General features: G+C 57.0%; 2 protein-coding genes across 8 annotated transcripts in view; both read left to right on the forward strand.

Annotated features, from left to right (window-relative positions):
* On the forward strand, positions 1 to 3,332 carry LOC137482624 (regulator of cell cycle RGCC-like). Of its 2 annotated transcripts, none has more exons than XM_068205100.1 (5): positions 1 to 143; positions 730 to 885; positions 1,357 to 1,437; positions 1,739 to 1,801; positions 2,818 to 3,332. In XM_068205100.1, the coding sequence occupies exons 2-5, from the start codon at positions 732 to 734 to the stop codon at positions 2,823 to 2,825; spliced, it is 306 nt and encodes a 101-aa protein (XP_068061201.1). In that variant the 5' UTR covers positions 1 to 143; positions 730 to 731; the 3' UTR covers positions 2,826 to 3,332. The 2 variants fall into 2 exon arrangements, with proteins under 2 accessions (XP_068061201.1, XP_068061202.1); XM_068205101.1 differs by having other exon boundaries at positions 25 to 143; positions 697 to 885.
* Positions 3,333 to 10,997: 7,665 nt separating this feature from the next.
* LOC137482637 (H(+)/Cl(-) exchange transporter 5) overlaps positions 10,998 to 23,144 on the forward strand; it is a 29,556-nt gene continuing 17,409 nt past the window's right edge. For 2 of the 6 annotated variants that reach the window (XM_068205117.1, XM_068205121.1), the window contains exons 1-2: positions 10,998 to 11,038; positions 21,344 to 21,493. In XM_068205117.1, coding sequence (XP_068061218.1) covers positions 21,361 to 21,493 — 133 coding nt within the window. In that variant the 5' untranslated portion in view covers positions 10,998 to 11,038; positions 21,344 to 21,360. Of the gene's footprint in view, positions 11,039 to 11,652; positions 11,723 to 18,621; positions 18,642 to 21,343; positions 21,494 to 22,777; positions 23,002 to 23,105; positions 23,130 to 23,144 lie in introns of those variants that run through there. The other 4 variants (XM_068205120.1, XM_068205119.1, XM_068205123.1 and 1 more) reach the window with 4 other exon arrangements.

Here is a 23,144-nt window from a genome sequence, read left to right on the forward strand (position 1 = left end):
GGACTCCCCGGTCCCGCTCGGCCGTTTGGGGGGCGGAGCCCCCGGAGACCCCGCCCAGGCCCCGGTGCGGGGCCAAAAGCAGCGGGAGCGGAGCGGGAGGCGCCGCTGCCGCCGGGACCGGAGCGCAGGGAGCCGAGCAGCCGGTGAGTGCCGAACCGAACCGAACCGAACCGGGGCAGGCCGCCTCCTCGGAACCCGCGAGGGGCTCGGCTCCTGTGTCCCCCCGCAGCCTCCGGGCATCCCCCGGGAGCGGGATGCAGCCGGGGGTCCCGGGCTGCTCCGGCCGGGGATTGTGCCCTCCTCCGCTCCTCCATGTGCGTCCAGGCTGCCGGAGCAGCTGGGGCTGCCCCTGGGTCCCTGGCAGTGCCCAAGGCCAGGCTGGACATTGCGGCTTGGAGCAGCCTGGGATGGTGGAAGGTGCCCCTGCCATGGCAGGGGTGGCACTGGATGGGCTTTAAGGTCCCTTCGTGCTCAAACCCTTCTGGGTTTCTATCAAGCCTGTGTAGGACCAGCTCTTACTGGGCTGGCCCCAGCCCCGCTGTGGGATGAGCTGGAGGGAAGGCTGAGCTGTCCGAGGAGCTGGGTGTGCTCGGACCAGTGCTGGCCACTGCCTGCAGACACGGGACCTGGAGCCTGGCTCTGCCCATCCCCAGCCCGGGCTGCTCCCAAGAGGCTTTTGCTGGCCCTGCCTGCCAGGTGGGTACCCCAACACCCCCACGTTTCCCCCAGCGATGGCTGAGGAGCTCAGTGAGCTGCTGAGGGAGTTCAACGAGGTCATGGAGGACTTCGACCGGGGCCCTGCGAGTCAGTACCAGCAGCACCTGGAGGAGCTGAAGAGGAAAGCGGGACAGAGTGTGTATGACAGCGGCATCGATGAGCTGGAGAGTGAGTCTGGGGCTGGGGGTGAGAAGCCCTGGGGAGGATGGCGTCTGCCAGGGTGGGAGCTCCGTGGTTCCTCCATGGAACACATCTTCCTGCTGATGCTGCCTGACTCAGCCCTGGTGGGCTGGATGAGCAACGGGGGGATGACCACTGGATACTGGCCCAGGACCTGCCAACACCTGCCAGGGCTCCTTATGCCAGGCAGGCTGTTGCAGGACCGTGAGAGGCTGGGGGTAATCCAGTTCTTTGTAATAACCCTGTCCTTGTAACTGTGCCCAGACAACCTCTGGTGCTCTTTGACCTGGGAAAGAAACTCAGTTCCATTTTTCCAAGCATTCCTGGAAGCAGGGGAGGAGCAGATGGGGTCTCCAAGAGTGTGCCACCCTGTACCATGGGCGTGAACGGGCTGTGTTCCTGCGAAGTGTTCATCAGGTGCCTGTGCCCAGGCCAGGGAGTGATGCTCTGTCTCTGCAGGTGCCAGCACGTCCCCAGGAAGCAGCCTCAACTCCAGTGAGGAGCACCTCAACAGCCCAGCTGACACTTACCCCACCAAAGGTGAGCCTGGCCCCACCCAAAGGGGTTTGCAGAGTTTCCTTCTCTGTGCTCAGCTGGGCTTGGCAATGACAACCAACCCTGGATAGGGGGGTGCCAGTGGGGCCTTACAGAGTGGGAATGAGCCCTTGTGTCCTGGCAGGAGCCTGGAAGAGGCAGAAGTTGGACTGGGATTTTCCCAGCTGAGGCTGGACTGGCTGGGACAGACACAGCTGGAGCAGCTGTGCAGGAACAAGGGGTTGGGGTCTCTCTCCCCTCAGTGAGAGGGGGAATGAGAAGACCTGATGGTGTTTTTCCCCTCTAGCAAAGCTTGGAGACACGCAGGAGCTGGAGGAGTTCATCGCAGACCTGGATAAAGCCTTGGAAGGTACATGCCCAGCCTTGATCCCTGCACTTCCCACGGGAGGGGACACGTGGGCTGGGGTTCCCCTGCTGCCCCTGACTCGGCACAGCCTGGCCAGCACCTCCTCTGCCTGGGGGTCCTGCTGCAGGGGGCTTGGAACTTGATTTTGACTGCAGTGGTGGAGCCCTTCCATCCTTCCTTTTGGGGAGGGGCTCATGGATGTCACCTCCCTCTTCCAGCTCTTTCAGCTTGGGAAGAAATTCCATGGCTTTAGTGTCTTCCCCTCCTCTGCCTCAGTTTCCTCAGATGAGGTGCAGTGCTGGTGCCTGGGGGAGGGGACTGGGGACATGAAGGCTGGGTTAGCCCTGGCAGTGAAGCCCAACAGCACAGCCTGCAGAGCTGTTGATGTTTTTGGGAACATGCACAGAGACCTGTGGCCCTCTGCCTGCAGCCTCCCTCCAGCTGCTGCTCAGAGGCTGCTCTTTACTTGGGGGAGAAGGTGAGCAGGAGGAAAAAAAGGATCTTCCCTTGTGCTGTATCCTAACTTACCCCATCAGGAGGGAGGAGAGTGGACCTGTGTGGTGGCAGGGAGGGCAAACCCAGCCTCTTGGTCATGTTCTCCTCCTCCAGATGTTTCCCTCCTGGTAAGAGCCTGGGGGTGTCCCTGTGAGAGGGGGTGATGCTGTGCTGGGCATCTCTGGCATCTCTACCCAGCAGCTCTGGAGAATTTGGCTGCTCCCCAATGGCTGCTTTGCTGGGGAAACTGAGGCAGAAGCCACTTCCTCTCACAGGGGCCCTGCGTGACAGGCTGGAGGCAGAGAGAACCTGGTTAAAAAACCATTTTCCCCCACGCAGACTGTGTAAGGCACAGTTCTGGTATCTGTTCCCATCCCTGGTGTCCAGATTGAGGTGGCTGGTGGGAAGTGCTCCTTTGCAGGCCCAGCCATGCTGGGAGGGAGGGAGGGGACCAGAGCTGACCCCTGCCCCAGATTTCTGCTCTAACCCTGCAGACTGTCACCATCTTCTGTGTCATCTTGCAGAGATGTGAGCTGTGCTGTGGAGTCTGGAGAGGAGCAGCCCCAGCCCTGAGTCTTCCTGATGCTGTCTCTGCTTCTGCACCCCTGGCTGGGGTGGGGATGGCTCCGGGGACAGGGACGGGCAGTGGGGACGGATCTGGCTGCAGGACAATGGTGGCAAGGCCCTGCCAGCACCAGGAGAGGACAGCCCTGGGTGGGCACCTGGCCCTGCCCTGGACCAGGTCTGGTGGCTCTGGGGTTTGGCGGGGAGCTGGGCTGCTGCTGAAGCCCCCAGAGTAATTTTGGAGAAGATCAGCTTGCAGCACATTAGTGTGACCTCAGTGTCCCCCCAGGCTGGGAAGCCTGGTTCCTTGGTGGCATCTGCCACTGCTGACCTTTGCTTTGCATGGGGAGCCCCAAATCGGGCCCCTCTCTGCCCCCCAGGTGCCTCTGCCCCAGCTGCTGCTGTAGATACTGTAAAAAATATGTTTTGTGCTGTACAGAGGAGACATGGTTCTGTGAACAGGATTTTAAACCTCTGCCTGTCTGTGTCCATCTTTTTCCCATTGGCAGGGGTGGGAGCAGGGATGCCTGGGGCTGCCAGCTGGTGGGACTGGCATTGGAAAAAGGGGAAACCTCAGACAGTGTGGAGTGGCAGAGGGTGCAGAGTCCATGCCTTTCCCCACCTGCTCAGGGAGATGGAACACTGCCTGTCATCCTTCTGGCATGGAGGGCCCTGCTCTGGGGGTCCTGCTTCCAAAAGGGAGATGCTCTGGTGCCACTTCTCCTGGATATTGCCCCTGTCAGCAGCCCAGGAGCAAGGCCCAGGGATGTGGGTTTGCAGCCCTCTGCCAAGCTGAGCTTTGAGTGAGATTTGGCCGTGGATGGGATGATGGGTCCCCCTGGGATTCCCCTCCTGTCTTTCCCCCTGGAGTTTCCCATCCCTGGGAGGTGCCACCCTGAGCACTGGGATGACAGAAGAGGAACCTGTGGTTCTGCTCGTCCCCCTCTCTCCCTGTGATCTTCACGTGGAACAGGGTCACGTGTGGCTGTGCTGCAGCTTGTCTGAGCAGGAAATGGGCAGTTTCGCTTTCTGCCCTCATCCCTGGCCCGTGGGTGCTGAGCAGGAGGATGTTGGACACCCCCTCTGGCAGCCCCAGGACTCAGTGCTGCTGAGGAGGCTCTGAGCACACACAGATCCCAGCCTGGTAGTGCTGGTCCAGCAGGAGGGTGGCAGCCCCTGGGCAGGGCTGGCAGGGGCTGTCCCCATGCTATGTGATGTGACCACTGATGTCTGTCCCAAATGGACCCCGAGGGGCAGCCAGGAGATGGGAGTGAGTGTGTGCCAAGGTGGTGACATTCAGAGATGTCTGTGACACTCAGGGATCTGCCCGTGACCTTCTGTGGGGACACACAGCCCCCATCACTGGGGCAGGGTGGTGTGGGGACCGTCCCACTGTGCTGATGGCAGCACCCCTGTGTCACTGAGGGCGTTTTTCCCCTCTGAGTCATTGCACTCAGCGTTTTGCCCTCGCTGTCTTGCTCTGACTCTGGTGTTTGTTCTGTTCTGACCCACGGTCCTGTTCTGCCCCTGGGCAGCAGCAGCTCCTCCCCAGCCTGTGCAGGAAGGGGCTTTAAACCCCCCCAGCCAGCACCGTCCTGGTGGGTGACAGCGATGCTCGAGCTGTCACTGTCCCCAGTGACATTCGCCCCCTTCCACCCCCACAGCAGTGGCAAATGTTGCCAAGCTACAGAAATAAATATTTCCCAGCCCCAAATCTGCTGAGGCTGATAACCCCCGCAGCCACAGCACAGCTCTGGTAGCGCTCCAGGGGTTTGTTTGTTGTGCGGGTTGCCAGGAGCAGGTTGGGGTGTCACCCCGGGTTCCTCCAGCCCTTCGGGGTGGCTGGGTGTGTGGGTGGGAGCTGCCCCAGTCCCAAGGCTGAGCTGTCCCATCAGCACAGAAGCCTCTCCTCCCCCAGTGACACAGACCTCAGCACCTGCTCGGGTTGGGGCTGGGGGCTCAGGGGGTGTCACTGGGCACTCCACAGTGCCAGTTCTATGTGTGGGGTGACAGAGGCCCTAATGGCAGCCCTGGCCTGCCCAGCCTGTGCTGACAGCAGCTCATCCTAAACCTCCGTGCTGGGCTTCCCAGGGCAGCGGTGGAATCCCCACCCCTGGAAATATTAAAAAAAACATGTGGATGTGGCATTTGGGGACGTGGATTAATGGTGGCTTTGGCTGTGCTGGGGGAACAGTTGGACTCGATGGTCTTGGAGGGCTTTTCCCACTTAAATGATCCCATGATTCTGTGGCTTCTGCACATTGCTGAAGCAGCTCCCTTTGGGCATGGGGCCTCTTCTGTGGGGACAGGGGGTGGATTAATTTTCCTGGCAACCCCAGCAAGAGCTTGGGGACACACCACAGTGGCCCTGAGATGGAGGTTGTGACATCCACTGTCCCATGGAGGGACAGTTGTGCAGCCTGGGAGGAACCCTGCCCTTGCTCCCACACTCATGGGGATATAAGGCTGAGGGGCTGGGGGTCCGTGAGCTGGAGGCTCTGGTGTGTAGAACTGTCCGTGGGTCAGAGGGTCCATGGGTCGCAGGGTCTGTGGCCCTGCACGTGCCCTGGAGGTGCTGCAAAATCAATCAGAGTGAACACGCACGTCCTGCCATACAGGCAGTTCCTCCCCAGGGTCCTGCTCCCCACAGCAGGAAAAGCATCCAACCCAGCCCCGGCCAGGCTGGAGGGGGGCTGTGCTGCTGCTGCACGGGGCCACCAGCCAGGCTGTCACTGCTCCCTGCTGCAGTCCCCAGGGGCCCTGGGTGTTTTCTCAGAAGCGGTGGCAGCGGGAAGTGGGTAACCCGAGCGAGGCGGCTGCACGGGCCTGCAGCTGCTCCCACAAGCCTGGCTCCACAAGCCCAGCTCCAGCCCAGCCACTCACGTCCTTCCTGTACTGCATGGAGGGCACTGTAGGGACCACCTCAGGGCACGTGCTGCCTGTATCTCCCTGCTTTCCCCCACTCTCATGTCCCCAGGAAAAAGGGATGAAGGGATGCATCCCTCAAGGCAGGACCACCATGTGCATACCAGGGGGCTGATGGAGCTGGAGAAGCTCCTCACCCTGCCAAGGTGTGATGTTCCTCAGTGAAATTGCTCCTGCCTGGAAGGATCTCCCCAGCCACTGAGGGGGCAGAAAGAGTCAGCAGAGTTCCCCTAAAAGAAGCTGTTGCCACTCTGCAATTTGGAGAGGAACCTCAGCTCTCTGGGGAGGGGAAGTCCCCGGCTGCCCAGACGGTCTGGCTATGATAGTGGAAGAGGCTGTAACTATTTTGGGAGACAACCTAACCCCAGGGATGTCACAGGCTTTCTCTCCTGTAAAGCCTCCTCACATATTTTTCTGGGATCCCAGAATGGTTTCGGTTAAAAGGGACCTTAAAGCCCATCTTGTTCCACCCCCTGCTGTGGGCAGAGACACCTTCCCCTGTCCCAGGCTGCTCCAAGCCCCAGTGTCCAGTCTGGCCTTGGGCACTGCCAGGGACCCAGGGCACCCTGTGCCAGAGCCTGCCCACCCTCACAGGAAAGAATTTCTTCCCAGTATCCCATCCATCCCTACCCTCTGGCAGTGGGAAGCCATTCCCTGTGTCCTCTCCCTCCTTGTTCTTGTCATAAGTCCCTCTCCAGCTCTCCTGGAGCCCCTCTGGGCTCTGGAAGGGGCTCGAAGTTCTCCCTGGAACTTCCTTTTCTCCAAGTGAGCAGTCCCAGCTCTCCCAGCCTGGCTCCAGAGCAGAGGGGCTCCAGCCTTTGGAGCATGGAGGGATTTTTCCACATTTACAGGACAGGGAGAATTTGGGCCCTTCTGTGTTTGCCAGGGGTTGCTGCTGCACCCCAGGGCTGGGAGGATCCTCCGCAGGGCTGGGATTTCACTGACTCCTGATGTCCCTGGGGAGCCTCTGTGTGACCTCCAGCTGCCCAGGGGACAGGAGAGTTCCCCCTCCCGGGGATCCCAGCCCCCACGGGTGGAAGGAGACAGCCTCCCCCTAGTCCCTGGTGAGGTTCAGAGCGTGGCGGGCGCTGTGATCTGGGCTTGGTGTTGCTTCCTCCGGCCGCTGTTCCCCGCTCAGCCTCTGACCTCATCCCGCAGCTATCCAGAGACAATGCCGGTGGCGGTGGCCAGCACGGTATCCTGTCCCCTCGTGTCCCCCCCGTCCGGTCACTTCCCGGGATTGTTCTGCTCCCCTGGCCGGGCCTGGCCGCGCTGTCCCCCAGAGCAGGCAGGGATGAGCCACACGTGCCGGTGGCCGCTGGAGCTTTGCTCAGCTGAGGGCACGGGATGGAGCAAGGAGAAGTCATCCTGTCCTTGAGCTTCCTCCTGCCACCCTCTGCTCCGTCAGGAGCTGTCCCGACGCCACCAGCCCCGTTCCCATCCCGGACAGGGCCCTTGGTGTGACGGTGCTGAGCCAGAGCTGGGTCAGGGCGAGCTCAGGGAACAGCAGGGTCATGGCTGAACCGGGCCGGGCTCCCTGCTGGCTTAGTGGCATTAACCTCACAACTGAACCCATTAATCCAATACCAGGAGAATCCAGCCCTGTGCCACCATTCCCTGCCTCCAAGCTTCCATTCAGGCAGGGGCTGAGCCTGCAAATACCCTCCTCACCATAATCCCCGGTTTCTGTGCCCAGAGGCCAGCAGCTTGCTCCAGCAGCGATCTTTGGACCTGGAATATCTGCTTGTTCCCATGCAATTCTTCGTGTTCTGGGAGCACAGTGCCCAGCCATGCTCCTTCCTCGCTGTGTCCCACCTGTCCCTCCCGTGTCCTGCCTGACCAACTGCTGTGGGGAATGTTTACATTGTAAAGTTCAGCTTGTAAAGCTGAATACTTCAGATTGTAGTTTTCAGCGTTTCCCATTTACTTTTTAATACAGTGATATTTACTTTTTTTTGGGGATATGTTCGTAGAATCCTAGATTAGTTTGGGTTGGGAGGGAACTTGAACATCCTGTTCCACCCCCTGCCATGGCAGGGACACCTTCCCCTGTCCCAGGCTGCTCCCAGCCCCAGTGTCCAACCTGGCCTTGGACACTGCCAGGGACCCAGGGACAGCCACAGTTTCTCTGGGCACCCTGTGCCAGGGCCTGCCCACCCTCCCAGGGAAGGATTTCTTGCCAATATCCCGTCTACCCCTGCCCTCTGTCTGTTTGAAGCCATTATTCCTGGCTCTCTGCTGGCTCCAGCTCTCCAGCTGTCAGCCCTGCATGGCCGGTGCTGGGTGGGCATTGCTGGCAGCCCCTCTGTGCAGAGCCCAGGGGGATGAAGCATCCTGCAGCTCATCCCTGCAGCCATGCATTCCCTCCTCCTCCCTGCCTGCCCTCAGTGTGGTCAGCTCAGGTGCAGTTCTGGGTCCCCCGATCCCTCTGGGACAGCAGCTCTGGCCTGGCACTTGCAGTAGGGGCTGCACCAGGAGCTGGTTTTGTCCTCCCTGAGGGTTGCCCTGGTTTGTCCCAGCAGGGAGCAGCAGGGAAAGCAGCACCTCTCCCCTGGGTGCCCTCTCCAAGTGGGGTGCTGGATCCAGGGTGGCCCAGAGCATTCAGTGCTTTGGGACAGTGCTATGGGCCGGGTTTTGCTGGGATCAGCTGGGTGGGAGATGAGGACCTGCCACAGGAGTAGGGGCAGAGGGCAGTGGGTTTATCCTGGAATGATGCCAAGGGCCTGTGCAGGGAGCTGGGGGGACACTGGATGCTCCCAGCTCCCCCTGGCCACGTGTTTCCAGCTTCTGCTATTTCAGGGCTTCCTGTTTCCCTCCACAAAGTGCCTTCCCGGCAGGCTGGGACCAGCCTGGGGCTGTCCCTGCTTTGCTGGCATGGGGCTGGGCTCCACATCCAGCCAGGGGCATTTGTTCTTCCTTCTGGTGGTGCTCCTGAGCATGGAGAACAATGGGCAGGAAATGGGGATGGGGTCTGTGTTCCTCCCCCCGGAGCAGCTCACCCCGGCTGAGGGGGCTGGGGGGGGCTCAGCCCGCAGAAAGGAGGCTCAGGAGAGACCTTTCCTCTCCCTCCAGATTCCCGGAGCGGGGGTGGAGCCGGGTGGGGATTGCCTCTCCCAGGTAACAACTGGCAGGACAAAAGGAGACGCCTCAAATTGTGCCAGGGGAGGCACAATTAGGTTGGATATGGAGAAGATGCCTTCATGGAAAGAGCTGTCCAGCCTTGGCACAGCTGCCCAGGGCAGTGGTGGAGTGCCCATCCCCGGAGGGGTTAAACCCTTGGATGCGGCAGATGGGGACATGGCTTAGTGGTGGCCTCGGGTTCCAAGCCCCAAAATCCATGGATCTGTGATCACTCCAGGGCTTCGTGCTCCTGTGGGTGGTCACCCAGCAGGAACCGGCCAGGTTTCCGGAGCCGGAGGAGAAACCCGGAGGGATAACGGGAGCTCCGGGATGCTCGGCGCTGGCTCTGCTCCTGCCCGGGCCTCTGCCGCCCTCTAGTGACCCCAGCACGGGCACTGGGGACGCTGGGCGGGCTCTGGTGGGGGGACAAGGAGAGGGGATCACTGGTGGGGGTCACTGATGGGTCAGTGATGGGTCAATGCTGGGTCAGCGATGGTGGTCAGTGATGGTGGTCAGTGATGGGTCAGCGATGGATCAATGCTGGGTCAGTGATGGTGGTCACTGATGGGTCAGTGATGGTGGTCAATGCTGGGTCAGTGCTGGTGGTCAGTGATGGTGGTCAGTGCTGGGTCAGTGATGGGTCAATGCTGGGTCAGTGATGGTGGTCAGCGATGGTGGTCAGTGCTGGGTCAGTGATGGGTCAGCGATGGTGGTCAGTGATGGGTCAGTGATGGGTCAGTGATGGTGGTCAGCGATGGTGGTCAGTGCTGGGTCAGCGATGGTGGTCAGTGCTGGGTCAGTGCTGGGTCAGTGATGGGTCAGTGATGGTGGTCAGTGCTGGGTCAGCGATGGTGGTCAGCGATGGTGGTCAGTGATGGGTCAGCGATGGTGGTCAGTGCTGGGTCAGCGATGGTGGTCAGCAATGGGTCAGTGATGGTGGTCAGTGCTGGTGGTCAGTGCTGGGTCAGTGATGGTGGTCAGTGCTGGGTCAGTGATGGTGGTCATTGCTGGTGGTCATTGCTGGTGGTCAGTGATGGTGGTCAGCGATGGTGGTCAGCGCTGGTGGTCAGCGATGGTGGTCAGTGCTGGTGGTCAGCGATGGTGGTCAGCGATGGTGGTCAGCGATGGGTCAGTGCTGGGTCAGCGATGGTGGTCAGCGATGGTGGTCAGCGATGGGTCAGTGCTGGGTCAGTGCTGGGTCAGCGATGGTGGTCAGCGATGGTGGTCAGCGATGGTGGTCAGCGATGGGTCAGCGATGGTGGTCAGTGATGGGTCAGCGATGGTGGTCAGTGATGGGTCAGCGATGGGTCAGCGATGGTGGTCAACGATGGGTCAACGATGGGTCAGCGATGGTGGTCAACGATGGGTCAACGATGGGTCAGCGATGGGTCAGTGCTGGTGGTCAGTGCTGGGTCAGTGATGGTGGTCAGTGATGGGTCAGCGATGGTGGTCAGTGATGGGTCAGCGATGGGTCAGCGATGGTGGTCAACGATGGGTCAACGATGGGTCAGCGATGGTGGTCAACGATGGGTCAACGATGGGTCAGCGATGGGTCAGTGATGGTGGTCAGTGCTGGGTCAGTGCTGGGTCAGTGCTGGGTCAGTGATGGTGGTCAGTGCTGGGTCAGTGCTGGGTCAGTGCTGGGTCAGCGATGGGTCAGTGATGGTGGTCAGCGATGGGTCAGTGCTGGGTCAGCGATGGCTCAGTGCTGGGGGGTCCGCGGCAATGTAGGGGTCAGTGAGGGGCAGTCTCTGCTGGGGGACCGAGGGTGGGGCTGAACAGTGACGGGGCTGCGAGCGATGGGAGGGCCCCGGCCCCGGCCCCGGCCCCGGCCCCGGCCCCGGCCCCGGCCCCGGCCCCGGCCCCGGCCCCGGCCCCGGCCCCGGCCCCGGCCCCGGCCCCGGCCCCGGCCCCTCCGTGCAGACCGAGACGCTGCCGCTTTAAGAGGGCGGTGCCCTCACCCAAGATGGCGCCGGCGCGGTCCGCCCGTTCTTCGAATGCGCCTGCGGAGGGCGTGGTCTCGGCAGGCCACGCCCACGGCTCGCCCCGCCCCTTCCGCCCGCCCCGCCGGAGGAGCCGCCGGAGGGGCCGCGGGCGCCGGGCCCGGGACGGGCCAGGCCGGAGGGAGCGGCCGAGGTACGGGAACAGGGCCGGCGGTACGGGGACAGGGCCGGGGCAGAGCCAGGGGGAGCTCAGAGGGCGGCAGCGCGTCCTCTTGCCCTCCCGGTGTGTGCGGCCGTGCCCCGGGCCCTGGTGGGGAGGGACGCGGCCGCCGCACCGGGAGCTCTGCAGAAGGCGGTGGTGGAAGCTCGGGGCAGTGACGGAATCCGGGGCTTGCGGATCCCCGTGTCGGGCAGGGACGTGCCCGTGACTGGCAGGAGTCGGTGACTTCCAGCTGCCAGAGGGCAGGGCTGGCAGGCTGGCTGGGGTACTGGGCAGGAATTCCCCCTGGCAGGGTGGGCAGGCCCTGGCACAGGGTGCCCAGAGCAGCTGGGGCTGCCCCTGCATCCCTGGCAGTGTCCAAGGCCAGGCTGGACACTGGGGCTGGGAGCAGCCTGGGACAGGTGTCCCTGCCCGTGGCTGGGGTGGGAGATGGGCTTTGAGGTCTCTCCCATCCCAGGCCCTTCTGTGACTCCGTGAGTCCCCCGTGTGAAATGCCAGCAGCCCCCTGCTCCAGGTGCAGGCTGGCCCTGCCCCACAGTTCAGCCTGGGGGGGTCCTGTGTCCTGGCTGGGCTTCCTTGCCTGAAAACCCTCTTTCTCATCCAGAAGCTCCAGGAGGTGTTAGAGTGGTGGCAGGAGCAGCTGGTCCTTGGGAGAAGGTACTGACACAGCTTGTTGGATGGATAAATGACCCTGTGGAATGGTCGATGACTTCTCTGTGGGGGAATGCTGCTGCTCGGGGCAGAGAACGGGATGGGGCAGCACAGGGATGGGATTCCCTCCTGTCTGTCCCTGCTGCAGTGCACGGGATGGAGCTGGTCTCCCCCTGGGTCTGTTTGGGTGCTCAAGGAAAACTCCCCTCTGAAGAAACCTCCAGGAATAAAGAGGATGAGAAACAGAGCAGCTGGAATTTGGGAATCCTCTGACACTCTGTATTCCCAGCCTCTGGGTGCTGTGAGCTTTGGCTTGTCCTGGCTTTAAAGCCTTCCTTAATCTTGGATCTTGTTCCTCAGGTTTTTGCAGCCAGAATGAGACGAATGATTCAACTTTTTCCATCTGTTCAGAGCAGGTGTTTGTGGAATGCACACTTTGGAATTTTCCAGGTGTTGTTGGTTCTGTTCCAGGCTCAGGGGTCCACGGGACAGGACTGGGAGCACCTGGGAGGCTGTGGGGACATGGCTGGCAAACACTACTGCTCTTCTGACTCCCTTTATTCCCACAAGGACTCAAAAACAGGATTGCTTTTGTTTTCATGGGCTGCATGGGTGGTGCTTGTGTAGAATAGAGAATTGTTTTTAATTCTTTGGTATGCAGCAGCCAAATCATCTTCTGGCTGTGCTGAGCTGCCCCCTTGGGAATGGCCCCCACCCTGTGCAAGGGGCAGAGAATGGGCTGGGGGGTGTGACCTCACACTTGGCTGCACCAAAATATCTTTTGAGATTTGGATTTGTCCTCCTGTACTTTGCATCTACCTTCCCAAAATCCCAGATGATTTCTTTCCCTCTGTCACAGTCCCTCATTTTCTTCTTCCCTCCTTGTTGTGCAAGGTGGCACCAGCTGTGTCTCCAGCTGGATGTGGCTGCTAGTAAAGGAAGGCAAGTCGGCCCCCAGATTTCTCACCTGGAGCATGTTCGCAGAGAGTTCATCCACGCAGTATCCCTTGGGTGTTCTGGGAGTTGGCCAGGATGCCTGCAGCCCCAGGCTGCCCAGACAGGTGAGGGCTGGCACTGACTGACCGTGCCATGGTCTGGTCACGGACTCATCCAGCAGGTTTGTCCAGCAGCTTGGCTTCGGGTGTGAGTGCTTCTGTGCATCAGGCCTTTAATTGTTTCCTCTGGGATAACAACCCCCTCCTGGTGCTGCAGCACAGCCTCACAGCAGGTGTTTGTGAGGGATTGTGAGCTCTGGTTTTATAGGTCGTGGAATGCTTTGGGTTGGAAGGCACCTCAAAGTCCATCCAGTCCCACCTCCTGCCAGGGACAGGGACTCCAGGCTGCTCCAAGCCCCAGTGTCCAGCCTGGCCTTGGACACTTCCAGGGATCCAGGGGCAGCCCCAGCTGCTCTGGGCACCCTGTGCCAGGGCCTGCCCACCCTCACAGGGCAGAATTTCTCCCCAGTATCCCACATAACCCTGCCCTCTGTTAGTTTAAGCCACCATTCCTTGCACTCCGTGGATGAATACGTGTTTTAGTTGGAATAAGGATGCTGTAGTTGTCCCTGGAGTTTGGGGAGAGGAGTAAGCCTAGCTGAGCATTTTGGTCTGACAGAGCAACAGGTGGCATTTTGGGGTGGGATATTTCCATCATATCCCTGGATTTTCTTCTTAATAGTCCCTTTTCCTCTTCATGGCTTTTCCTCCAGAATACTTGGACCCAAAATGTCCCAGTTTGTGCTGTTGCTGGGTGGAAGGTGAGACTGGAATGTGTGTCATGCTTTGGGAGGAGGTTGGAACCATCCCTGGAAATTCAATGAGCCTGGAGAGTGACTCCCTGTGCTGTTGTGCCAGCCTGTTCTGCCTCAGTGCAATGGGGTTCAGAGCTGCTGGGCTGTTATCCAGCACTTCCGAAGGGCTGCCTTCATTCCTTCCTTTTTCAGGAACTTCTGTTCATTTCTTAACCATTGGCAAGGAAGGAGAGTTTATAGTTCAGGTCAAGGAGGTGCCTGTGAGTGGAATGAGATCCTGTGGTTTGATAAAAATGTATAAAATCATCTCCATGTCGTGTGCTGAGCAGCTGGGATGGATTTTGTGGAGAGGGAGGGCTTGGAAAGGTACCTGGTGTGCTCAGCTCTCACCGTGTAATTCCCACTGCAGTTGGCAGCAGCTCTGGGTCATCCACGTGGCTCCCCGGAGGCTCAGCAGCAGCCCCAGCCTGGGCTCTGGCTCTCTTCCCCTTACCCTTTCCCTCACCTCAGGGAGGCTTTCCCAGCCTGGTCTCTCCTAGGATTTTGTGCAAGTTGGGTGTTTTGTGTTCTCTGTGTGCCTGAAAATCCCCTGTTAAACCTGTTGTAGACCATGTTTCGGTATTGTGGGCGCTTTCTGCCTTGCAGCAAGAGGCAGGGCTTAGTTCTCAACAGAATGAGTCTGGAGCTGGTTCCATGTGGTGCTGTTTGGATTTTGGGGTGTGCTGAGAAGTGTCTCCTAAAAAGAACACCAAAAAGGGAAGGTGTTCTGCTGGAAGAGATCCAGCTGGGTGTTCACAAAGCATGGAATGACAGATTTCCGGCTGGGACTTGATGCAAGCGTGACACTAAACTGGACTATAAAATATAATTGAAAATATCTGTTGAAGTCTTGCTTTTGTAGCCATGGTAGTCCTTAAAACAATTAAAGGAGAAAGAAAAATGGGAAAGAAGAGGTGGTGTTTGAGGTGAGAGGGTATTTTATCAGTGGTTATTTGGCTTTTTTTCTGTCTGGCACAGTTTTGGGCATCAGCTTTCTCTGTTAGATCTGTAACAGCAAATCCTTTTTCCTTTTGAATTCCAGGAGAATAACTAAACCTAACAGATATGGGAAGAATGGGATAAGTGTAAGGCGTATGATCCAAAGGTATGGATCCTCTGTGGTGGTGGATGGACAGTGACTCCAGCAGAGACATTTATAACCTGGAAAGTGGAAATGAGCTTACAAAATACTACAGAACAAATTCACAAACCAGTAACTTACTTATTTGGGAAGTAGAGAATTCTCTTATTTGTTGCACAGAGAAGCTGTGGCTGCCCCATCCCTGAAGTGTCCAAGGCCAGGTTGGACAGAGCTTGGAGCAACCTGGGTAGTGGAAGGTGTCCCTGCCCATGGCAGGGAGATGAACTTTCAGGTCACTTCCCACCCCAGGCATTCTGGAATTCCTGGTTCTAGGTATTAACATCTCATTTGCACCCAGGCCATTTTCCACTTGCTTTTGTGGCAGATTTGCTGGGGCTGTTTTCACACTCTGCTGTGCACTGGGATGAATGTGTGGGGCTGCACCCTTGGGGCCCTGTCCCAGGTGCTCCACAGTGCAAACCAGCCCTGTTTGTTGGGGCTGTTCCCCCCTGGGTCTGCCCTGTTTGTTGGGGCTGTTCCCCTCTGGGTCTGCCCTGTTTGTTGGGGCTGTTCCCCCCTGGGTCTGCCCCGTTTGTTGGGGCTGTTCCCCTCTGGGTCTGCCCTGTTTGTTGGGGCTGTTCCCCCCTGGGTCTGCCCTGTTTGTTGGGGCTGTTCCCCCCGGGTCTGCCCTGTTTGTTGGGGCTGTTCCCCCCTGGATCTGCCCTGTTTGTTGGGGCTGTTCCCCCCTGGGTCTGCCCTGTTTGTTGGGGCTGTTCCCCTCTGGATCTGCCCTGTTTGTTGGGGCTGTTCCCCCCGGGTCTGCCCTGTTTGTTGGGGCTGTTCCCCTCTGGGTCTGCCCTGTTTGTTGGGGCTGTTCCCCCCGGGTCTGCCCTGTTTGTTGGGGCTGTTCCCCCCTGGGTCTGCCCTGTTTGTTGGGGCTGTTCCCCTCTGGGTCTGTGTGGGTCACGCTCGTGCCGCAGGGCTGGGTGAGCGGGTGCCAGCCGGCTGGGCGGGCGGTGTGCAGGGTGTGCTGAGCCAGGGTGCCCAGGACACCTGCCAGTCATCGCTTACCAGCCCCACAGGTATGCTGGGCAAACAGGTGATCCTCCCACACGGAGCTGTGACACCGTCCTGGATTCCCAAAGAGGATAGGAATGGCAGAGAAGCTGTTATTGTGTTTGAGTATGGAAACTGCTGTAAACAGCTGCATTTCGTCTGGAAAATACAGTTTAGAATCCAGTGGCAACCTCCCCTCAGCTGGTCACAAACTACCTGTCAGTTTGGTCTTGGGCATTTTCATGCTGAGCTGCTTTTAGTCAAAACATTAGGCAAAAAGGAAAGGAAGCTGGCAGTAGTTGTGAGGAAACTGCTGGGAAGAGATGGCTGAGCTGAGATTGTGGCTTTTTAAGTGAGAGCTAAAATGGTAATGATGGAAAGTTTAGGAGGAAAAAAAAAAGAGGTTTTGTGGTGAAACTAATGGATGGGGTGGATAACTGTGAATAAGTAATTGAGATGTGTTCCTGATTCTGAGTTGTGATGTACCAGTGCTCCCAGCTCAGCTGGATTTGTGTTAAACAGCGTTGATGTTGGCTTTTGGAGGACTGGTGCTGGTTCTGAACAGGGCTGGCAGTGCTTTGGGCCCATCTGTGTACTCACCTTGGTCTGTACCTGCTGCTGGAGCAGTTGCTGGGGTAGGTTTGGGATGGGTGTGTTGCTGTTTGCCTCCGTTTGAGTATTCCAGTGCCCTGGGCTGAGGGGCAGAAGCCCTGTGGAATGGTGGATAGTTCTAGAAGAAATGGTCCTGGTGTGGATGGAGGGATGAGGGCTCTCTGTGTCTGTGCACCCCGGGATGGCAGCAGATCCCACAACACCCTGTGAGCCCGAGTGCCTGGAAAACCCAAACTGCCACAGGATTCATGTGCTGCTCCCTGCCATGACTGGTGACGTATGATAGCCCCGGTTACCTTGCTGGAGGGATGGCAGAGCAGAGCCTGCAACACTGGCTCCCAGGGCCCGTGAGGGTATGCGTCAGAGAACAGCAAAAGAGCCCCAAACAAGCCCTAAAACAATGCAAGCCTTTGTGTTCAGCCTGTGTTGGTAGAATTCCCAGTTTCTCTCAAACCTATTGTTCGGGCTGGCATGGCTGGACAGCCCTGGCCCAACACAGGCAGCATTCCCGGGATGTGTTTGCCTGTGCTGGAGCAGCTGCCGAGGGCGAGAGGCTGCCTGGAGAGGTCAGCCTTGTGCCAGGCCCAGCTCTGTGCCCCTGGCCCAGGAGGGACAGCTTCTCCAGGATCCTGCTCCTGCGCTGGTGGGAGGCTGGGAGAGCACCGGCGTCCTCCGTGGCCACCCTGGGAATGGAGCTGTCATAGAATCCTGGAGTGGTTTGGGCTGGAAGAGACCTTGAAGACCATCTATTGCCATGGGCAGGGACACCTTCAACTATCCCAGGTTGCTTCAAGCCCTGTTCAACCTGGCCTTGAATGTTCCAGGGATGGGGCAGGCACAGCTTCTCTGGGCAGCCTGTGCCTGGGCCTCCCCACTGTCACAGGGAGGAATTCCTTCCCAATATCCCATCTAACCCTGTCCTCTGCAGGGGTGAAGCCATTCCCCCTTGTCCTGTCACTCCAGGCCCTTGGAAATTTGGTGTAATTTCCTCTCTACCGAAGCTGGGGCTAGTTGTGGTCACTTCAGACAGCACAGGGAATTGGAGGAGAAAATGGCTTGGAAAAGTAACATTGTCTTGGAACTGCCTGCGGCAAATCATCAGCTCTTTTGTCACAGCATGGGGACACAGGGCTGGCCCCTCCCTAGGGTATTGATTTGGCAGCACAACTGTGCACAAGTTCAACTCCTCCTGCAGAAGGTTCATGTCTTGAGGGCTGGAATACAGCAAAATCCAAACCAGCCCTCTCAGTTCACACATGGGTGGAGTTTCACCCTCATGGAGTCCCTCCCTCTGTTTAGGATGGGAAATGTGGGGATTTTTTAGTGCTGATGGAAGCCTGTAGAGTGATGATGTTGCCCAGAGAGGTTGTGGACTCCCTGTCCATGGAAGTGTCCAAGGCCAGGTTGGATGGAGCTTGGAGCAACCTGGAATAGTGGAAGGCGTCCCTGCCCGTGGCAGAGGTGGGATGAGCTTTAAGGTCCCTTCCAACCCAAGCCATTCCAGGACTATGTAAGCCTGGCTCTGCTGGCTCCAGCCAGGCACCAGGAGTGTTGACTCAACAGCCAAATGCTAAACTTTTTTCTCCTTTCTTTTTTTTATTCAGTTAAAATTGGCTTATTCTGCAGTTTTTTCCTAGTTTGTATGCCAGTGGTCTGATACTTGTGGGAAGGGATGTGCCTGAGAACCACGTGGGGCTGGAGAGGAAGGAAAGCCCTGAGTTGTCAAAGCTCAGCTTAGATTTGCTGATCTTTAAAGAAGCCCCAGTCTTGTGATCCAGGTTTTTTGTTTCCCAGTGGGAGCAGCCACTAGGTGGTAAGCTGGCTCCTTCTCACAGCAGGAATGGCTCCTGAGGTGGCTGGTTGGGATTGCTGCCTGCTCCTGGTGTGATGTCTGTGTGGTGCTGCTGGAGCTGGGGTCGAGCCTCTCCTCTGACAGGGAGGAAAAAATGCTGTGGGAGCTTTTTCCACGCTGTGACTGGGAAACCCTCGAGCCTGTGTGCTGGAAGGGCCTCTCTGAGCGTGGCGGTGCCGGAGCTCTGGAGTCCCGGTCCCATCCCTTGCTGCCATGGTGGCGCTGGGACAGGTGGTACAGCGAGACTGAGGGAGCCCATCTGGGTGACACCAAGCCTGGAACCAGGAGAAAACCTCGGAATGCTTGGGTTTTGGATTGGAAATGGCAGTGAGGCTCCAGCTTCCTGCTGCCAGCACTATCACTGAGTCACTTCCAGGCGGCAGCCTGGGGACCCTGCTGGGTTCTGCTTTGCTGCTTCCCTTTCTCTGACTGCCATGGGGAGCACCAGGACAGAGTAGAAGGGCAGAGGAGGCGGATGGGAGCAGCTGGAGGAGGATGGTGTCACACGAGCGTTGGGGACACCAGCAGTCCTGGGGTATGTACGAGTGCTCCGGGGGTTCTGGCAGTGCCAGGGCCTGTGCAAAGAGGCAGCTGTTGCCTGATGGAGAATTGGGGTAAACGAACAACCAGATAAGCATGAAAATGGTCTCTTTATTATTTAATTTTATTCCTTGTGCTGGGGAAAGCATCTGTAGAGGGAGTGTTTTGGTAAGAAAAAGTGTCTTAAACCTCTTGTTTCGATGTGACAGGAGAAGTGAGCATGGAATTATCCTCCTGTGTGTCCTTCTTGTGCTGCCGAGTGTTCCCTGGGCTCTGCTGTGGCTGGAAGGTGTCGTGTTTGCTGCTGTGCTTTTGGGTTTTAAAGCTGTCAATGAGAACCAGCTCAGGGAGGGATTGAGGGGAGCAGGAGGTGCTATTGCTCTGCCTGTGCTGCAGGAACTGCTGCTTTCTGTGCAAAGCAGAGAGCTTTAGATGGAATATTGGGGAGAAATTCTGTCCTGTGAGGGTGGGCAGGCCCTGGCACAGGGTGCCCAGAGCAGCTCTGGCTGTCCCTGGATCCCTGGCAATGTCCAAGGCCAGGTTGGACACTGGGGCTTGGAGCAGCCTGGGACAGTGGAAGGTGTCCCTGCGCGTGGAAAGGGGTAGAATGAGATGGACTTCAAGACCCCTCCCACCCCAACCATTCTGGGATTGTACAAATACAGAGATATTTTAGCCCCATTTCCCACATATTTACACCCACTGAGTCATATTGGAAAATCCCTGTAAAACCATGTTATGCTGCAAACGAGCCCTGAGACACACGAGCACAGTTCCCTTAATTCTCTGCCAGGCTGACTGGGCCATCCCTGCCTCCCAGGCTGGGAGCTGGATCTTCTGTGCTCCCTGGAAGCAGTTTACTGGAAGAGCATCACAGCACTTCAATGCCACTGAATTATTTTCATTGTTAGTGGCAAATAACTTTGAATTCCTGGGTTTTTCCTGCCCTTGGCTCTCTGGGCCACACTGTCTGTGTGCTCTCAGGGTGTGCAGCTGCTCGTGTGTGCCTTCCCAAGGACCCGGCTCCCCTTGTCTCCGTCCTTTCCAGGATCTTCTGTGGCAGTTTAGTGAGCAAACATGGCGTAAAAGTTAAGGAATGTGGTGTTTCACAGTGCAGGGCTCAGCAGAGAGCACCCTGTGCAGTGCCAAGGCTTTTTGTGTGTGCTGTGATGGCTTCTTCTGTGTAATAGGAAGTGTTTTCTGCAGAGTGTGTAATTCAGCCTGTTGGGAAGTGCTGGCTGGCGTTTTCCCTTCCTGGAATAGGTCTGAGCTATATAGTTGGTTTCTCTCTTAAATCTCTGGAAGAAAATCAGTGTTCACAAGAGCAAAGTGAGCATGGCCAGCAGTGAGTCCAGGTAGGCAGCCTGGCCTGGATCAAGAACAGTGTGGCCAGTAGGACCAGGACAGCCTCAAGCTGTGCCAAGGGAGATTCAGATTGGACACCAGAAAGAATTTCTTCACAGGAAAGCTTGGTAGCATTGGAAGGGGCTGCCCAAGGAGGTTTGGGGTCCCCATCCCTGGAGGTGTCCAAGGAAGGCCTGGAGGTGGCACTCAGTGCTCTGGGATGGGGACAAGGTGGGGATTTGGCGCAGTTTGGACTCAATGGTCTTGGAGGTCCTTTCCAACTGAAATCATTCTGTGGTTCTGTCTTCTCATGGGGATACAAAGATTCCCATTTCCATGTGGCAAGAGCTGTTTTTAAGGCTCATATATTACTTTCCCCCCATATTTAGTTTGTTATTATGTTTTCAGAGCTTGTGCTTTTGTAGTTCCTCTGCTGTCCTGGAAAAGAGGAGAGACAACGGGTCTCTTGTCATGGTGTGGCATGGGCAGGTCCTTGAGATTGTTGGGGTCCAAAAAAAAAAATCATTGCAAACCTGTTGAGAGCATGTGTGGAGATTATTTAATAAATGCATCAGAGTGGCTCTTGCCCTGCATAACACTGGAATTCCAGCCTGAACTTGAGGTCACATCTGTAACGAGCGCGGGTCTCCGGGACGGTTTGGATGGATGAGAGATCTCTGAAGTCAGGTCTTAGCAAATGTGGTTTATTAAAAGGGGGAAAGGCCCTGCTTGGAGTTGCCAGGTGCAACTCGTGGCAGGCCCAGGGGGAGAGGGAGAGAGAGAGAGAGGGAGCGAGGGTTCCAGGTGAGGGTCCCAGGGGAAGGTCCAAGAGAGGAGTCCAAGAGAGGAAGGTCCAAGAGAGCGTCCGGTCCCTCGGGCACACCTTATCAGGGGGCTTCAAGGTGGGCTGGAACAGGACTTGGGCCAGTGGGGTCACAGATACCTGATACTTCAGGGGAGGGTCACAGGTGTGGGATGAACCAGACATTGGGGGTGAGACAGAGCATTCCATCTGACCCTTGGACCTATCTGCAGGTAAAGGGCATTGTTTAATCAGAAAGGGGGATTGCTTTCAGCCTGGCTATACTATTGTTTTCTAGTTATTCAGTAGTCAAGGTTTGCTATTTCAAATCTAGTTCTCATCTCAATGTCTGTATTTTCCAAATCTTTTGCCAGGCAATCATATTTGTAAGGTTTTCCTATTTCATCTTCCCCAACACACATCACTGCATCCAAGCTTTCCCATGGGAAGAGCAGCTCAGCCTCTGGGTCTCCAGGGTCAAGTGTCAGTCCAGTTGGGTTAGAAAATGAGTTTTCCTGCTTGTGCTCTAAAAAGCTTGCCTTTGCTTGCAGGTTTGGAAGCTCTGGCCATGGATCAGAAGAGCTATCGTCGGGGGAGCTTCCAGAGTGCCACCAGCGATGAGGATATGCTGGAAATAGCTGGAGCATCCATGGATTTCTCCATGGCAGATGATGACCCACCACTCGACAGGGAGATGGGAGGTAACACCCAGGAGCTCTCCCCTTTATGCTTTTCCTGATGGCTTTGGATAGAATTTAATGGGAATATTTGCTGTGTGGGTCCCACTGGCCTCTGCCCAGGATGGGTCTGGTGTTTCCTGGCACCAGGGTGAAGAGTTTGCAGGATTCCATGCTGGATTGTGTCCCTATCTGTGTGGCTCCTGGGCTGTGACATGGAGCATGTCCTCTAGCTTCAGGAGAGTCCTTCCTGGAGTTTTCCAAAGTAGCTGCTGTGGAGAAAAGCTGGCAGTGGCAGGAGGGAGAGATGTGGATGCCATGAAATTGCAGCACTGAGCCATTCCTGAGGGCTGTGATATGAGCACAGATGTCCCCTCCCTCCCTTTCTTGCTTATCTGTAATTTTGGAGGTTTTCTGTCTTGGAGAGAATCATTCTGTGTGGCAGCACAGAGGATTTGGTGCTTCCCCTGCCACCCCTTGTCTGGCCAGAGGGTCTGCTCCTCCTTCTGGAGTCTAAGCAGTGAAATTCATGGAGAAGGGATGGATCCACATGGATATGCTGAACTCTAAGGAGTGCTTCCCCTGGATGAGTCTCTCTCTGTTGACAATGTACTCAGGTGCTCAGGGGAGGGTGACACTGAAGTAAAAGAGGAACTTTCAAAGGGGGAAGAACTTCTTGCCCAAATGCCAGTTTCAGTTCTCCCTGTGAACTTCCCCTGCTGACTTCAGATGTTTGCTGGCAGATGTTGGGGTGCCAGTGTGAAACCTGAAGCTGTGGGGGCCCAGCTGGGAGGTGGTGGCCGAGGTTCTCTCCTCCATTCAGAGGAAGACTCAAAAGTGTTTCAGTGATGGAAGGTCTCCTTTTCTCTGTGGCATTTTAAAATTATTTTTCTCCTTGAGATTTAAAGGCAAGAATTGAGACAGGTAGTGACAGGGATTAGTCTGAACTGAGAGAGGGAAGATTGCGGTTAGATTTAAGAAGAAATTGTTCCCTGTGAGGGTGGGTGTGCCCTGGCACAGGGTTCCCAGAGTAGCTGTGGCTGTCTCTGGATCCCTGGCAGTGTCCAAAGCCAGGTTGGACACTGGGGCTTGGAGCAGCCCAGGATAGTGGAAGGTGTCCCTGCCCCTGGCAGGGGTGGAATGAGATCAGCTTTAAGTCCCTTCCAACTCAGACCTGTTTGTGACTCCATGATCAGAGGTCTGAGTGCCCAGTTTACCCTGAATGATTCCCTGGTGCTTATAAGCACAAATAGGATTTAGCAGCAAGTTATTCTCTATCTTAAATTAAAATTTAAATTAAAATTGAAGTGGGAGCTTTGAGCTGGCTCATCTACTCTGCTTTCTTTATCTGCCTTCCTCCTTGACCTCACGCAGAACCCAGGAGCTTTTATCAGGGAGACCAAAGTCAATGTGGGGAGTGTGCAGAGTTTCAGCCTCCCAGACAATGCTTGAGTGACAAGTTATCACCAGCAAACTGGAGCCCGAGGAACTTAATCACCAGCCCCTTTGAGATCTGTGTGCATTGAATAAAGGTGAGATAAGGGCTGCTCATGTGTTGGGAGAGCCTTTGAAGTTTGACTGTGCCCAGAGGATAAAAGGAAAATCCAGTGCCTGCCTGCTGGAAAGACAGTGAGCAAAGAGCATTCCTGGGAGTTACTAAGTAAGGAAAATGTCT

Source organism: Anomalospiza imberbis, chromosome 14 (genome assembly GCF_031753505.1).
Source record: "Anomalospiza imberbis isolate Cuckoo-Finch-1a 21T00152 chromosome 14, ASM3175350v1, whole genome shotgun sequence".
NCBI lineage: Eukaryota > Metazoa > Chordata > Aves > Passeriformes > Viduidae > Anomalospiza > Anomalospiza imberbis.

What these genes read in the sequence shown, in the direction of transcription:
- LOC137482624 (XM_068205100.1), top strand. Translation starts at nt 732, where the DNA reads ATGGCTGAGGAGCTCAGTGAGCTGCTGAGGGAGTTCAACGAGGTCATG. An exon ending in CGGCATCGATGAGCTGGAGA is followed by an intron (nt 886 to 1,356) that starts GTGAGTCTGGGG and finishes CTGTCTCTGCAG; the next exon opens with GTGCCAGCACGTCCCCAGGA. An exon ending in TGACACTTACCCCACCAAAG is followed by an intron (nt 1,438 to 1,738) that starts GTGAGCCTGGCC and finishes TTTCCCCTCTAG; the next exon opens with CAAAGCTTGGAGACACGCAG.